At 31.4% G+C, this 15,986-nt stretch overlaps 2 protein-coding genes across 3 annotated transcripts; both read right to left on the bottom strand.

The window, feature by feature from the left end:
• Positions 1-766: 766 nt before the first annotated feature.
• Positions 767-5,290, bottom strand: LOC121991880 (serine/arginine-rich SC35-like splicing factor SCL30). Of its 2 annotated transcripts, none has more exons than XM_042545951.1 (8): positions 5,041-5,290; positions 4,151-4,312; positions 3,935-4,012; positions 2,896-3,060; positions 2,737-2,777; positions 1,590-1,656; positions 1,298-1,480; positions 767-1,087 (listed from the first exon to the last, which is right to left on the bottom strand). In XM_042545951.1, exons 2-8 carry the CDS (start codon positions 4,303-4,305, stop codon positions 967-969), a joined length of 810 nt encoding a protein of 269 aa, XP_042401885.1. In that variant the 5' UTR covers positions 4,306-4,312; positions 5,041-5,290; the 3' UTR covers positions 767-966. The 2 variants fall into 2 exon arrangements, with proteins under 2 accessions (XP_042401885.1, XP_042401884.1); XM_042545950.1 differs by having other exon boundaries at positions 5,113-5,290.
• A 1,577-nt stretch (positions 5,291-6,867) lies between these two features.
• On the bottom strand, positions 6,868-13,511 carry LOC121991879 (uncharacterized protein At2g37660, chloroplastic-like). Its single transcript, XM_042545948.1, has 7 exons — positions 13,326-13,511; positions 12,184-12,455; positions 12,066-12,102; positions 11,891-11,988; positions 10,424-10,485; positions 8,493-8,616; positions 6,868-7,158 (listed from the first exon to the last, which is right to left on the bottom strand). The coding sequence occupies exons 1-7, from the start codon at positions 13,381-13,383 to the stop codon at positions 7,039-7,041; spliced, it is 771 nt and encodes a 256-aa protein (XP_042401882.1). The 5' UTR covers positions 13,384-13,511; the 3' UTR covers positions 6,868-7,038.
• Positions 13,512-15,986: the final 2,475 nt, after the last annotated feature.

The following is a 15,986-nucleotide window of genomic DNA, read 5'->3' as shown; positions in this document are numbered from 1 at the left end:
GATGAGGCTACAAAAAATTAGAGCAAACAGTGGTCTGTAAAACATTCATAGGGCACCCAAGGCATTTTGATGGACCGACTTCTTTAAAAATGTATATATATTCAAGATTTTAGCTGAATTATTTGCCTAAATTATCTGATTAATTGAAAGAAAGTGATTTCACTTAACTGACATCACTTCTAGACCCATCCAATAGGAAGTGGTTATACCCATTATTTTGTGAACAAACTCGACATGATAAGAGCTGGATTATGTTAATCCAAAAACCTAAAAAAATAGACTTCATCATCTTATTTGAATGCTTCATTGGTAGACACGTCTAAGATGAAAATCATCTCGAAAGATCAATATGGTTAAAAAAATGTACGTTTTCAAAAAATAAAAATGAAACATACGCAAATTAAACGTACCCTTAGATTTCGACAGATTACCCTTAGATTTCGACAGATTGGTAAACTTTATATAGGAAAGGAGAACAATTGGAAAACGAGAAATAGAACACTTTTCCATCTAAAAATAAATAAACGAATAGTAAGTATTTTAATTAAAAAAAATCTTCATTTTCATATTTAAATTTTTCAAAAAGTACAATAATATTAGTATTTCATTTCATGGTAGCAAAAATGATTACATTCATGCAATTAAAAACTAAATAAATAAGTTATACTTAAAATTTTTAGAGGATCAAACCAATCACCCCCAAGATTTCAGTTAAAAGTTCAATGATGTTGCAATGAAATTTAACTCAAACATGATGATGGATAAGTTTTTAATGAAGCCAAATAGATAGGGTTTTTAATTACCATCACAATCCATGTGAAATATCTCATAGGCCAACCCACAGAATCCTAGTATAACTCGTCCAGCACAAAAAGATTTCAAAACTAGGGAGTGTCATCTAGTTTCTGGTTGCCATGAAAGGTACAAGATGCTTATTGAAGCTGAAATGAATAAAAGTTGTGCCATTCACTTGCTGTTTCGCCTAGGACTTGAATCAGTAGATCTTGACCTTGATCCTGGAGGTGAAACTGAAGGATGCCTTGGCGACCTGCGATGGGATCTTGATCCCTCTGCATCATGAGGCTTCCTGCACATGAACCAGGAAATTGCAGTAATGAAATGATCAACCAGAATAGGCCAACAATTCTGTGAATCCATAAACTAAGTATCCGACACCATTTTTATAGTGCGAGATAAAACTCACTAAGAATCATGAACATTCAAAACACAAGAAGCCAAAAGAACAAACAAAAATTGTAAAAAAGTTGTGTATGATGGATGGAATGTTTTAACTTACTCTTCGTGACCATTAGCATCTCCATTTCTATCAGTATCAATGTAGCTTGGAGAATTGATTCGGTGTTCTTCATCCTGAATGTGTTCCCTGGAATGGTCTCTAGGGGATCTTGTATAACTGCGTTGTCTTCTTTTTGGAGAATAGTAGTTGTCATGGCGGGATTTTGGTGCGGGAGAGTAGGAACTAGTGAATAAACAAAAGAAAAAAATGGAGATTCAAATAATAATTCATAAAGAAAATTCTCCAGAACTTTAGAGTGAAAAACATACATAAATATGACACCTAAGCTTACCGTGAGTGATGTCGGGCCCTTGAAGAATAACGGGGAGATCGTGAGCGTGACCTTGAACGAGAGCGTCCTGTGAAATCCAAAGTATCATTAATAAAAGCTTTAGCACAAGAATACACTTTTTTTTCTCAAAAAGATAGGTGCATGTTGCTCAACAAAACATGACTAAGGGATAAAATAGAAACACAAGATCACCTAAATCATCTTATCAAAATCACAATAAAGTCCAACTGAGGCTAACATAAAATTAAAGAAGTTTCAAAAACAGCAGCACAATTTTAGACATCAATTATTTTTGTTAATAGGAAACAAGTAAATTATATATCACCACAACGGACAATAATCCACAAGTATATTCAACTCAGGACAAGAGAAGTTATCTACACCTAAGGTGGTACTCTAAAAGGATTGTTAGAAAATTGTCAAGTCTCTGATAAGAATGGTGTTTTTGAGAAAATAATTAAAAAATAAATAAATAACTTTAAGAAAATCAGGTGCAAGATTGTATCAAATTCCTAACTAAGAAGCAAGTATGAGTCCATAGCATTGGACCATAACATCTGAGCGCATGATCTAAGATCCCACAATTTAACAAAAGCATTTATTGACTTTTGATTTGTAAAAAAACAGAAATTGCAGAAGAAAGTATTTGCATAATGGTAGAATGAATCAAGCCACCCAAAATGCATAATCTCTCTAGTGATCTCATTAGTCATTTCTATTCATGTTAATCTTCTAATTAAAACGATGCTGGTGGACAAAACTTAGAATATCAATGGTGTTTTCAGACTTTGAAGATAAATAATCACTAGCTATTCTTATTAATTTCACATAATTTCACTTTGCGATTAAAAATATCATTGAAAATGTAGATAATAGAGTTTAATAATACACAAAGTATGTCAAAACACTTGAACCAAGAAGCCATTAAAACAAAATAAAAAATGTAAAGAGATAATTAAATTTTAACAAAAGTAAAGTATAGCTTTACCTACAGGAAATTAGAAGAAAACTTAGATTCTAGCAAAATTGCCAATGAAAAAAGAGATAATTAGAAATAAACAAGTATGAAATTACAGAAACATGTCAGAATTATAACTTAAGAAGGTATATGAATATTCATTTCATAAAGATTGCAATGACAAACTACCATAATGAGAAGGGCGGCGACGATCATAACCAGATGGCCCTCTAGTAAGAAGAAGAAAAATTGTAAGTACATTATTAGCAAGCTATGCCATTATCAAGATTTTTTTTTAAAAAAAAATTAGAATAACAAGTCAATAAAACATAATGGTTATCCAAATACCTGACTTTAGCTCTTTTACGCATATCTTCTGGCCTTTTCCTTGACTCAGCTGCAACAACCACAGCTATCTCCCTACCACCAAACACTTGCCGATTCATGTGATATTGTGCCTCTGAAGCATCATAAGGATCAACAAACTCTATGAATGCAAATCCACGGGGCTCTCTGTAACATAATAATTAGTTATCAGAACAGAAAAAAGTAATTTATTCATGGCAGTAGGAAAAGGTGAAAAGATCTCCGTGTTTCTAAGTTTACCGTAATGGAGCAATCACTTAACATGTCTTGTACACTTGTTGAAGGATCACAGACAATGATAAATAACACTCCAGTAAAATGGTGCTCACGTGTCAGAAAAATGAGTTACCAGTCAAGCTCTAATGTCTTCAAATATCTTCTACAATCACTTCATAATTTGCATGCCATACTCTTCAATCGAATGTACACTATGGAGCACTTTAGAATATAATCCTCCAATTATCTTCTTGTCAAACCCAATTCAAAAAGTCGATCTTCCTAACTTTGCTTTACCAAACTAAACTTCACGAGGGACTAAATTCTCTTCAAACAGGAACTTCTTGATTTGAACAAAACACTAGTCCTCAACAAAAAGAATATATTATGCAATGATAAAGAGTGTTCTTCAACAAATGCATGGCTTCTATTAACTTCAAATCAATATACCCCTGAGAATCATTTAAAGAATGAACACATATTGGAAATAAAAAAAGGAATAGTGTAGCAGCAAATGATGCAGAATAACACTTTTTCATACAGAGAATGTATTCTAAGAGATAATACAGAAAGAAACTAAGCACGTGATGAGCTTGAGAAGTCAATCGTGGGTTAACTAGCCTAACTGTGATAGTTTGCTTTAGTCTGAGATCTTTAAAAGATCTCAAGCATTTAGAATAAATGAAACTCTAGAACCCAAGAACTGAATATTAGAAAAACCAGATAACCTATTATTCTTGTAAAAAATTAAACAAGCACATGCAAAAAGATTAAAAAAACATGTGTATAACCCAAGTAAACTTACCCAGAATAGTAATCCTTTGGCATATAAACATCTCGAACAGGACCAAATCTTTCAAATGGAACTCGAAGATCCTCAGGTCTGTAGGGAAAAATAAAAGATTCGTGAATAAATGTACTGTTTTAAATTGGCCATCCAAAACAAATTCTCATATCCTTTATCTCTCTATTAATCCAATAATTCAAACAAGAAAGCCTACAAATTTAAGAGAAACATTACCGACAAGTTAGAGGAATATTTCGAACCAAAAGGCTACCAGATCCCTGTTCCTTCCCGCCATGACCACCACCATACCCTCTCCTAGATGGACTTCTTCCTCTGCCACCATAACCCCTCCTGGGTGGACTATAGTAAGGGGGACTGTACCTCCTCATTGGAAATCTGAAAAATCACAGCAAAAATCCATCATTCCTTATTGGAAGTCAATAATGACTACAAGAGATTACAATATCAACAGAATCAATACATAAACAATTAGTTCAAATTATCATAAAAGAAGGAACAATCATATTCACAACAATATTTCTTGGAAGAGCAGATTTTGTGTTTGATAGGCAATTAGACCAGAATGACATTCCTGGAAGTTTCTAGTCACATGAGCATTTAGGAATATAGAAGAAGAGCACTGCACAAGTTTCTCACAAGAGGAGTTCATCAAATGCAACAAGAAGTATGTTGGCGCTATCAAAATATAACAATTAATGATAAGGAGCATGATTGAAGAGGCATGACAGCCTTACCTCCGGAATCATCTTCTTTTTTTTTAACATAACTTCTAAACTCTATTGCCATACACCAGTGAAATCAGCAGATCAGGTCTCAATTTTTCAATATCAACTAAGTTACCTTAACCTAATAGAAGATGCTAACTAACAAATACCACCTAACTAACCACAATATTAAAGGGAAAAAAACTTTAAAATCATACAAAGCCGTGTAGGTACATAACAAATAAATGGAAAACGTCTTAAAAACTCAAACTTTTGAAGGCATACAAACTGCATTAATAGCATCGGCATAATATGAACGCGAATATATATAAAACATCCCGAGCATCATTTTCGATAAAGAGTAACCAAAACAGAAACAACAATAGAGATAAAAAAAACCGAGATCTTCAACACGATCAAGCAGAAAAAGGGGCAACGGCTGGGCATTTCCGGGCCAAGGAGAAACTGAACCTGAAGGAGAAAGGAAAGGCGAAAAAGTCAATCAGAAAACAGAGGAAGTAGCAGGATCTCCCGGATTGGCGATGGGTGCAAGCCGGCGATAAGAAGGTATGGTAGGCAGGGTCCTCTCGGTCGGAGCAAACCCTAACAATGAGACGAGACGCGGCTACGGATCACCATTTGGGACAAAAATATAGGCGGCCCGTTACCTGCTCGTGATAGGTAAGCTGGCAGTGGAGCCCACTCATCTCCGAGGAAATTCTTAATTCCCAACGGACCAAATTAATCAATTAACTAAAAAAACAAGAAGAAGAAGAGAAAATTAACTTTTCAATTTATTTTGATGTGTGAATATCCAATGTGAAACTGAATCATACCTTTTTATTTCATATTATTGTATTTTCAACTTTTAACTTTATTTATAGGTTAATAGAATTAAATGATTGGTGATAAATGTTTTCTTTAAATTTTCAATCTCTATTTTTTGAAGATAAAACTAGCACAAAAATTTCAAACAGTCCAAGTTATTTGTTGAGACATCAAAGAAATTTTTTTTTTTTATAGATATATATCTTTGAAGAATATAATAACAAAATTAAAATCCATAAATTGCATGTTGATAGATTCAATTCCAAGTCTGAATCATCCAACAATCAAATTTTTAATCTTAGACAGATAATTTAATAGAACTGCAAAGCAAATTAATGCACTCATAAATCAGCAATTTTATGCCTTTTTTTATTTTGTTTCATGCACATAAATTCCTATGAAGTTATAATGGTTAGGGCTGGGTTTCTTTTTCATGAAACCATTTGGGGTGCGTTTAGTTCGGGGTTATGCTTGATAACCTTGATTATCCATCCAAGGTTATCAACAAAATCCTTGTTTGGTTTAGGTATTCGATGATTCCCAAGTAATGTTCCATTCCCGACACGTCAGCAAAAGGGTCATGCAACTCGAAATCAGAAAACCTCAGAAAACTAAGATTTTTCTTGATTCCGGGATTAACAAATTTTTTTTACCAAAAATACCCTCTGATAAGAAAAAACATGAAAAAAAGAGAAAAAAGGTTAAAAAATATAAAATAAAATAAAAAAATGTTTTAAAAAATTTTAAATTTAAAAATTTATTTTTTAAAAAAAAATATAAATTTTAAAAATAAAAAATAAAATTTTTAAAAATGTTAAAAATTTTAAAAATATTAAAAAAATTTAAAAATTTTAATTTTTTTTTTAAAAAATAAAAAATTTATATAAATTTTAAAATTTTAAAAAAATTTAAAAATAAAAATTAAATAAATAAATAAAAATAAAAATTAAAAAAATGAAACAATATAAAAAATATAAATATAAATAATATAAAAATATAAAAACATTAAAAAAATAAAAAACACATAAAAAAGTAAAAAATTATACAGGAAAAAAATAAAAAACATTAAAAAATAAATAAATAAATAATAATAATAATATTATGTATAGTTAGTTTTGTAATTGAGGGTAATACGGTAAAATATTAAACTAGGGTATTCATTAAAACCTTCAAACAAACAAATTTTTGTTGCATTACCTACGTTGAACCAAACAACATTTAGTTATGTTTTATTCCCCATAACCTTGGTTATGTGATTACCTGGTAATCACATAACTAAGGTTATACATGATGACTTGAACCAAACGCACCCTTGGAGTTTTGTAGTGAGTGAGAATGAAATGATAAAAAAAAAAAAACTTTTAAAAAATGCCAAGAATATTTGCACAAAACTGCTAGTAGTTTGAACTGGGTGAACTGTATTATAATTTAGTCATCTTCACAAGAATCATGTGAAAGCTAAAGCTGCAGCACATCTCAAAATATATTTTTTTAAGTATAAAACACAATTTAATTTTAGAATTTATTCCCTCGTTGGTAAGTTCAAATTTATTTTTTTTTCTCACGCGCTCAGAACCGCGCTGTGACTTGGGAGAACAAGGACTTGAAATCCTTTGTTGCAGTACCAGCACCCTCAGGCTTCGATGCCAGATCAAAAGCCTTGAACTTTGTCTCTTCATTTAGCAGAGCCTGTTCAAGTGAATAAAGCACTCAAGACTTGATAAAGTGCCAAAATAATAATAATAATTTCCAAATAATAATCTTTTAGATCAAACACAACGTCCATAACTAATTTTAAGAGTTAGCAACTGCTAAAATTAAACCGATCAGCCCATAATTTACAGAATCGTGATTCGTGATCTAAAATAGATTTGGGGTGAGGATCGGTCGGGATCGATCCTATTAAAAATCCTTGATTAATAATTAAAACAAAGGTCATTTACATATAAATGAAATAATAATTTTAATTGTACATACAACCATCGATACAAATTTAAATTAACTACTAATTTAATTATCATTCTAGTAGAGTACCACTAAAAAATATTTATATTTTCATATCAACAAATGAAATAGTATAAACTTTCTATTAACACGACAACACTAATAATAACATTTAACCTTAAGAATATTCCATTGGTTTATCAAATGACTCAATTTAAAGATATATCAACAAAGCAACTAACACATCGAAAGTTATTGAAAAATGAAAAAATATTATTAATCAAAAACTTGCTAAAAAACAACTAAACAAATGTTCAAATAATTTTGAAATCCTAACCTAACTCTACAAAAAATAATAATAATAATAATAATAATAATAATAATAATAATAACAATAAATAAATAAAATCTTTCGAGCATCCAAAAAAAAAGCTTTAAAAGATTTTTTTTTTTGGATCTAAAACTGAATGATTAAGGGTAAACCTCGTTATTAACTATAGATCTCTGAACGAACTTCAATTTGATATATTACATCAAAAGTTACGGTCATTCAAAGCTTCTACCAATCATGCTTTTATCCTATTCTAATTCTACCGATCATATTCCAATCTTGCTACGATTCTACCGTAAAAATTGATTTTGCACGATTCATGATCAATTTCTCCTTCTGGATCGTAGGTCACACGATCCTACGATCCAGGATCACGATTTTATAAACTATGGGTCAGCCATTAAAATATTGAATCCATGTGGCATTAAATCAATTCAGTAAACACGTGTATGGTTTTTTTTCAAATTAAAGATTTTTAAATATTATTGTGAACAACACTAATACCTCCTATTTTTATTTATAGGGTGATAGAAATAGCTAAAATATCACAGAAGCATCATGTCATCTTTTAAAGAACAGAGATAAATGGATGAGTTTTAAATGGTGCTAGAAAAAATTCCAACTCATTCCGATAAAAAACTAGATGAAGAAATTCATGGACTTGTTTGGTAGATAACCCAGTAATCTATCTGCTACAGGGAAGAACAAGACAATTTGTATGGTTATAAAATAAAAGCAGCAGCAGTACCTGAATGCAGACTTCTGCAACATCAGCTCTTGGTATAGATTTGGTTTCAGTCTGGAGAAGTTCATCATCTTTTCCCACCACCAACTCTCGCTGTGAACCATCTTTATCGAGCAAACCTCCAGGCCTGATCCATCAACAAGAATTCATTTGTCGTCAATCAACACAATTCATGTTGAGGATACTCTTCTCTCTTAATCAATGTGAAGAGAAGGAACTGCAGTGTTTTTATAACCTATCTTTCAGCATTTCTCTTTGATGAATATTTTTTAGAGAAAGGACGTAATTTCATTGTATTGGACCTTGCATATCAAGTACGAGTACACAGTCTCTAGGAGTGGTTTATTTTGAGGAAAAATACAATTTGGAATAGGTACCAAACTATTGCGACCTTCCAATTCTGTAGTTTGTCATCCCAACAGATCGGAATGGAGTATATTTCATGAAACTTAGCATGAATGGCATAAAACGACATTACACCATTCGCTTTCACTTCGGGGAGTTGATTAATCACCCTGTTATTATAACCTTTGGGAGGTTCATTCCCTTAGTTTACTATTTACACTTCGTCCATCACTTCTATCATCCTGCATCAATCTTTGTTGTCACGACAAGGAAATGTGAGCAACGTGCTGAGATAGATCTAGAGGTTAACCACACCAAAGCAGCAAAAGGGTATATAGCATACAGAATGGCAGGAACTCCCCCATCATTAAAAGAGCTAGCATCTTCATATGGTAAATATTTATTCAAAAGAGCTGATCAAGCACTCAAGCATCATTATGTTGGCCAAAACTTTCAATTTGGATCTCATGTGAAGGGAATTAAGGATATTAGCCTGCCATGGATGATTATTCTCTAGCACTGATTTGGAAAATAGATTTAACTGGTTCATTTTTTCTAATCCCATTGAACCAACTTGATATTGAAAGATGAACATCAAATCTACCTTCAACACATCCTTGGTAAAACTAGAAATCCAAGGAATCATCAGGGCCCAGCGACTTACCTTTTCCCAACTTAAAACCCCCAAATTGGTCTCTCTGCAAGAAAAAGAACTTTGTATGCTTGGACTTCGCATGTTGAACTAGAACAAGGTTTATTATTTCAATTTCAGTACCAATTTTGATATTGCCTGAAATGGCACCATCTTGATGCTGGGAGTGACACCTAATTTGGGGTATAACACAATGGATTCAGGTTAAATTTGAACCTAATTGACTTCAGTTATAAAATAATTAAATACCTATGGTTCAATTTGGATTGAACAAAAGCCAAATATCTATCAAAACCATACTATCTGTATTGCACAAGAAGTTGATGCTTAATTAGTTGACCTGGTTTGGTTTATTTGGATTCGAGATTTAAATTGAGGATAAAAAGAATTGAGATTGTTGATTAATTCCCCCATTGTCTTCTTTTGTAGTAGATTAAGTGAGTGAGGCACTGTCTCCATGGAAGGGAGAGAGAGATAATAAAATGAGAAACAGGAAGAACTAATAGTCCATTCTTTTCTTGCTACACTGTCAAAGTTCATCTAGTTGGATAGAGAGAAAAAGGAACAGAGAAAGAGAGATGAGTCACAAGAAGAACAGCAAATAATTCAATCTCTCTTATTACACATCCACATAAGTTCATCTAGCTCAATACAGGGATGAAAGAAATGCTTGTGACTATCAAACGGGTGGAATGAGATTTTAATCTATTGTGTTGTGGGTCTAGGAAGACGTTTTTTTTCCTTTTCTTCTCAATGGCACATATCAGTTAGATAGGGGTAATAGGGGTTGCAGTAAGTTACGGCAGACAAACAAGCCAAAAGCAAAAAGTTCACTGCAAGAGAATTTCTTCTGAAGCAGCTTGGAGTATCTACATAAAAACAAGATATTGACCAGTAATCAAGTCGGCATAGACAAACACAGATTGATAAGCCATACCTTATAATCGTGTAAGGTACACCAGATTCAGCTAAGTACTGTTCTGCCTTTCGTTTCCAGACCTGTGGCAGAGCAGCAGATAAACTAGTTGTGACAGGACATAATTTTTTTAATTTCAATAGCCATCAATGGTTCTCATTTACTCACACACATTTTTTTTTAAAAAACACCCTGATAATTCTTACTAAGCAACTAGTTGAATACCCAAGCCAAAACCTAGTCTCAACAAATTACTTAAGCACATTAATCTGAAGGCAGTCTGAACAAAACATTTTACTATTTGGGCTTATCCTACATCTTTTAAAAAGTGCTTATCCCATTTTAAGTGGCTAAAATAGATGCAGACTCCTAAGGGCATCCATGTTGCAAAGGGGAGGTTATGAACTTGTTTCAATCGAGTAGTAACTTAGATGATATAACTGCATATTCATATAGTACATTAATCACCAAGCTTAGATAAAAGGTTAATTTAGGCATCAAACCAATTTGATAGCAACCAAACCACCTACCACTCAAGCTGATTTACAATCAAAATCCAGTCTACTTTAGAGGTTGAACATGGGTTCGGCACACATAAAATACTCAATCTAAACCTAATTTTAATGGATAATACATAAATATAACATAACCTTTATTTATTTATTTTCAAAATTAACACAACCTTTAAATTTTATGTTAAAATCTAGCTTCCACCATAACTCCATCCAGTTTTCATTAAAATGCTGATTTGGCATTGAATTAAAAGTGGATGCTAGATTTTACCATGAAACCTAAATGATGCTGGATTAGAGAAAAATGAAAAGTTATGCTACATTTGAGAAAAAGGTTAAAAGTTGTGCTATATTTATGTATCGACTCTGATTTTATTGGGGACAATTTTGAAGTGTATGTAAAGTTTCTTTATCAAGTAATCCATCTCAAGCTAATCAGCATAATTACACAATTAAATGCTCATCTGAATATATATAAAATAGAGAACTTTCCTTCTTAACAGTTTGATAATTTCACAAGTTGTGTTCAGTCAGTGGGATATCAGAAGAACAGTTCAAAATGCAGTATGTTGCTACTAGCTTTAATTCTGTTTCTTGCCAATAAAGACCTGGTCCAAAGCAATCTCAAATCCTAATTTGATACCCAATAACTTGAGCATTATAGATGAGATTATTCAAGCACCTGCTAATTATCTGGTCCTGAAATAATCATTGCTATTTCAGGAAACCTTTATAATAGAAAATAGGCCAAGAATATTTCATTGAGAATTTGAGATGTTTGTCATATTACAAGGAAGAAAAAGGTATCTGTCATAGGCTGCTTATGCAATGCTTACTTACAATTCTACATGCATTTGGAATACTAATTGGAATTGGTCATCACAAAATAAAATAAAATTATTTATAAGTAACACATTAAAATAAATAGAGAAAATTAATAACAAAAACAAAATTTCCAAGGAAAAAGGATAATTACCAATATGTTACCATTCCCAAGACTATTTAATGGATGATTTGGGTTTGTTCCACCCATAGAACCAACCAAAACAATATGCTTTACATCTGCTGCTTTGGCTGCAAAAAATAGCTCTGTTAGTCATATACAAGATTGTTTAGAATGAAAAAAAAAATCTTTAGAGAATTTGTGTTACCTGCATCAATTTGATTCTTTTGACCAATCCAATCAACCTAAATCATGGGGAAATCTTAGGTTAGACTAAAGAAAAGAAAGGAAAATTTGCAGGAAGAGATTGACCAGAGAAATATAACCTGTTCAGGATATAACCCATCTTCAAAATAGAACTCAGGCCTTCCCCCTTTGCTTGGATCAAATCCTGGCTTCATTTTTGGCACAGCACTTGTGAGAATTATCAGTGCATCTATGCCTTGCACAGCAGGAACAGTAGCCTTATCATCCCTTATGTCTGCCACAAAAATGTCATCAGCTCCTCCAATCTTTTCTTTACTTTCCTCAGTACGTACAAGTCCTCTTGCAATAAACTGATCTGACCTTTCTTTCAATTTTTTAAAAACAATTTGCCCTGAAATAAAAAATTACAAACATGGTGAAACACACACACAAGCATTTAGTGTTCTTGATGCCTCTGTGTTCTGCTATAGGCATAAGTAGAACTCAAAACTATTGCTGCAATGCATCCCGAACTAGATTGTTAGCTTAAATCCCACAGGATCTTAGTTCTTGTAAAACTGCAAAGGCCTTTCTATGAATTTTTCTTTTTTTAAGTAACATCTTTCTATATGTCTCATATTAGGATCGGATAAGTCAAAATTTCAAATCACCAAATAAAGTAGAATCCACAGTCGTAAGAGAACACTTTCGTAATGAATTGATCTTTTCATTCTCAGTTTAATATTCAGCTGTTACAGCTTTTTTTAAAAAAAAAAAAAATCTTTTATCCATTTTCATGTACGTAATTGTTCATTCGGCATCAATTTCTCGCTACCTCATTCTCTTTTCTCAGTTTTTTTTAATAATACGAAGCACTTTAATATCGATGTATTCAATCATCTATCTTAAGTATGGATGAATCAACAACGCATACAGCTACTAACACACCGTTTTATTGCGAACTACACTATCTAGGTTTGGGGAAAAAAAATGCAAGTTGAATTCGCATTCCTAAGTTCCAACGAATTCTTTCGGTCCAAATTTCAACTGCGTTGGACAATAACTACAAATTCTTCCAAAATTAGGGATTTTCCAAATCCCATCAGAAAACGATCAGATAAAGTGGTTGCATCACTTTTGTATTTTTTTGCCATATCCAAACATCTCGAGAACAAAAATTGAAGTTCAACTTCTCATGCTTAAAAACAAGCAAAAAATTACGTGGAAAGAAGAAGAAGAAGTGAGAGCCGGAAAAGGAAGTGAAAGCGCGATGAGCCAGAACCTGTGCGACCGGCGGCGCCAGTGACGAGAACGGTGATCCTGGAGGAAGCATCGGCCATGGCTCACCACTTTCCACGCCTTCGGCACCGCAACTCTTTCTCCGACGGGAAGAGAACGGATCAGGCTGGGCGTTATCTAGTTGAAGCGGAGCAACTACTTCTCTAGAAGAATCGAGAGAGGGTCGACGAAAAAGCAGATGGGCAACGGATCTGGACGGTCGAAAGGGCGATATTATTGTTTGGATGGACAGGATCATCTCTGGAACGTTTGCATACCGGCGGTGAAGCCCTGGGGGTAACAAATTAATAAACAAATAAAATTAAATTTATAGTTTTCATTGTTCTCATTCTTAAATATTCTATGTTTTTTTTTTCTAATTTTGAAGTTCTGTAAGACTATTAATAATAAAACTTTTAAGTAAAAAATATTGTCATATTGATAACTTTTAAGCGCTCTAATTTATTTTTTTTAAAAAAAGTGTCCTTAATTTTTATCATCATTAAAAAGGTGCCTTATCTTGTATTTTTTTATTCAAAAATACTTTTATCAATATTTTTTATTAAACCAATGTAAAAGATTGTTATATATAGAATGATGTTATATTAAAATATTCTTTACAATATAGTAAAACATATTCTATTTCAATTAAAATTACTTTGATTTAATCAAATTCTCTTTTACACTATTGTAATTTTTTTTCAAACTATGTGTAATGACATTATTCAAAATTACTACAGCAATTAGCAAATTTGCTCACAAATATTATAATATATAAAAGCTTTGGTCAAAGTGGCTATGAGTACTTTTGATTATTTTATTTTATGTTTAATAATTTTAAATAAAATTGATATGTATGTTGTAGTTGAGAGCAGATTCTCGGACTAGAGGATGATCCATTGTATGAGGACCCTTGATTTAGATGGACCCTATCTTTAAATAGGTGGGGTCCATCTAAATCAAGATCCACATTAGTCGACCATCCTCTGATCCGTAATTTGTGGACCAGAGGATCCCTACTGGTTGTAGTTTTGAATAAAGTTATATGTTATAATTAGGGGTGTAAATGAATCGAATCGAGACGAATATGTAGAAAAATTTAAGGCTCAAATTCGGTTTGAAATAAGTATATTCGAGTTCGAGTTCGATTCAAAACTCGAAAAATTCAAAATGTTTAGTTCGAATTAGGACTTGGGTTCGAGTTTGGCTCGAAATATTCGAACATATTTACGAACTATTCGAATTATTGCTCAAAAATAAGTTTGAAAGACTCAAAATTTATTTATTTAATATATATTTAACTTATATTAATAAATATTAAGACTCGCGAACGGCTCGAAGAATATAATTTGGGCTTGAGTTCGGTTCGAAAAAAAGTTCGAACATATTCGAGTTCGGCTTGAATTCGATAAATTCAAATACGAATCGAATATTTTTCAAATCAACTTAAAAAGTTCATGAACCGGCTTGATTCATTTGCAGCCTTACTTATAATAGTTATGAACAAATTTGCTATATTGTATTTTCAAAATAAAAATGGATAAGATATTATTTTGATATTTATTAAAATTAGAGCATTTTTTTGACAAAAATAATAATAATAGCGCATTTTTTTATTCTTCCTTAAAAAAATCTATAGATGGATTCAAGGTGCTTAAAAGGTTTATTAAAAAAAATCATAGACAAATTAAAAAATCTTAAAACTACTTTTTTGATTAATGGTCATTAAACACTTTTCCATAAAATAATTGATTATTTTAAAGACCTCTATTTTTTTTTAAAAAAATAGCAATGAATTTTAAGGAGTATAAAAATCAAATGATATCAATTTAAAATAAATTCAAGCCTTTAAAACCATCATTCAAAATTTCCATCATTAAAAAAATTATAAATATAAATGTAGGTGGATTTATGAGACTAACAAAAGTACAAGTAAATTTAAAGAAAATGTAAACTCGTTAAAACAATTAAAAGTCATTAATCACTTTAAATAATTAAAAATTTTCAAATATATATATATATATATATATATATAAAATTAAGAAGGTTACTGTAATAATTGTTAATTTGATATTAATTTTTAAATGTTTATGTTATTAAAAAAATTGCTATTTTTTTATGAAATAATTAAGGGTGTTTTTTTGTCTTTGATTTGATTTTTACCGTGTTTTGGCCGAGGGAAGTTTTAGTTTAGAGCTTTTTATAAGTAAAGATAAAAAAAATTTGAGTTCGCATTATTTTAGCATTTAATAAATGGTTTAATAAATTATCCCCTTTCTATATATTTAAGCTACTTTTGACTAGGATAATATGTCTTGTAATATAATAAAAAAAAATTATTATAATATTGATTATTTTATTTAGTACAATTTTAAAAATATAATAGAATATAATTTGGATTATAAAAGATAATAAAATTTTATAGTATACATTATAAGATTAACACTGTATAATCCAATTGTATTCCAAACTAATACCCTGTTTGGAAATAACTTAAGTCATGGAATTGAATTGAATTCCATTATGAATTGAATTTCATAAGGAATTGAATTCAATTCTCATGTTTGGAATGAATTGCAACTTAAGTTATGAAATTCTTATGTTTTACCATTTTATCCTTCTCTTTTTTCTTTTCTTTTTTTTACAAAGAAGAGAGAATGAGGGC

The sequence above is a fragment of the Zingiber officinale genome, chromosome 6B (assembly GCF_018446385.1).
Source record: "Zingiber officinale cultivar Zhangliang chromosome 6B, Zo_v1.1, whole genome shotgun sequence".
In the NCBI taxonomy this organism is placed as follows: Eukaryota; Viridiplantae; Streptophyta; class Magnoliopsida; order Zingiberales; family Zingiberaceae; genus Zingiber; species Zingiber officinale.
The sequence above is the reverse complement of the archived record's forward strand: the minus strand, read 5'-3'. Positions and strand labels throughout refer to the sequence as shown.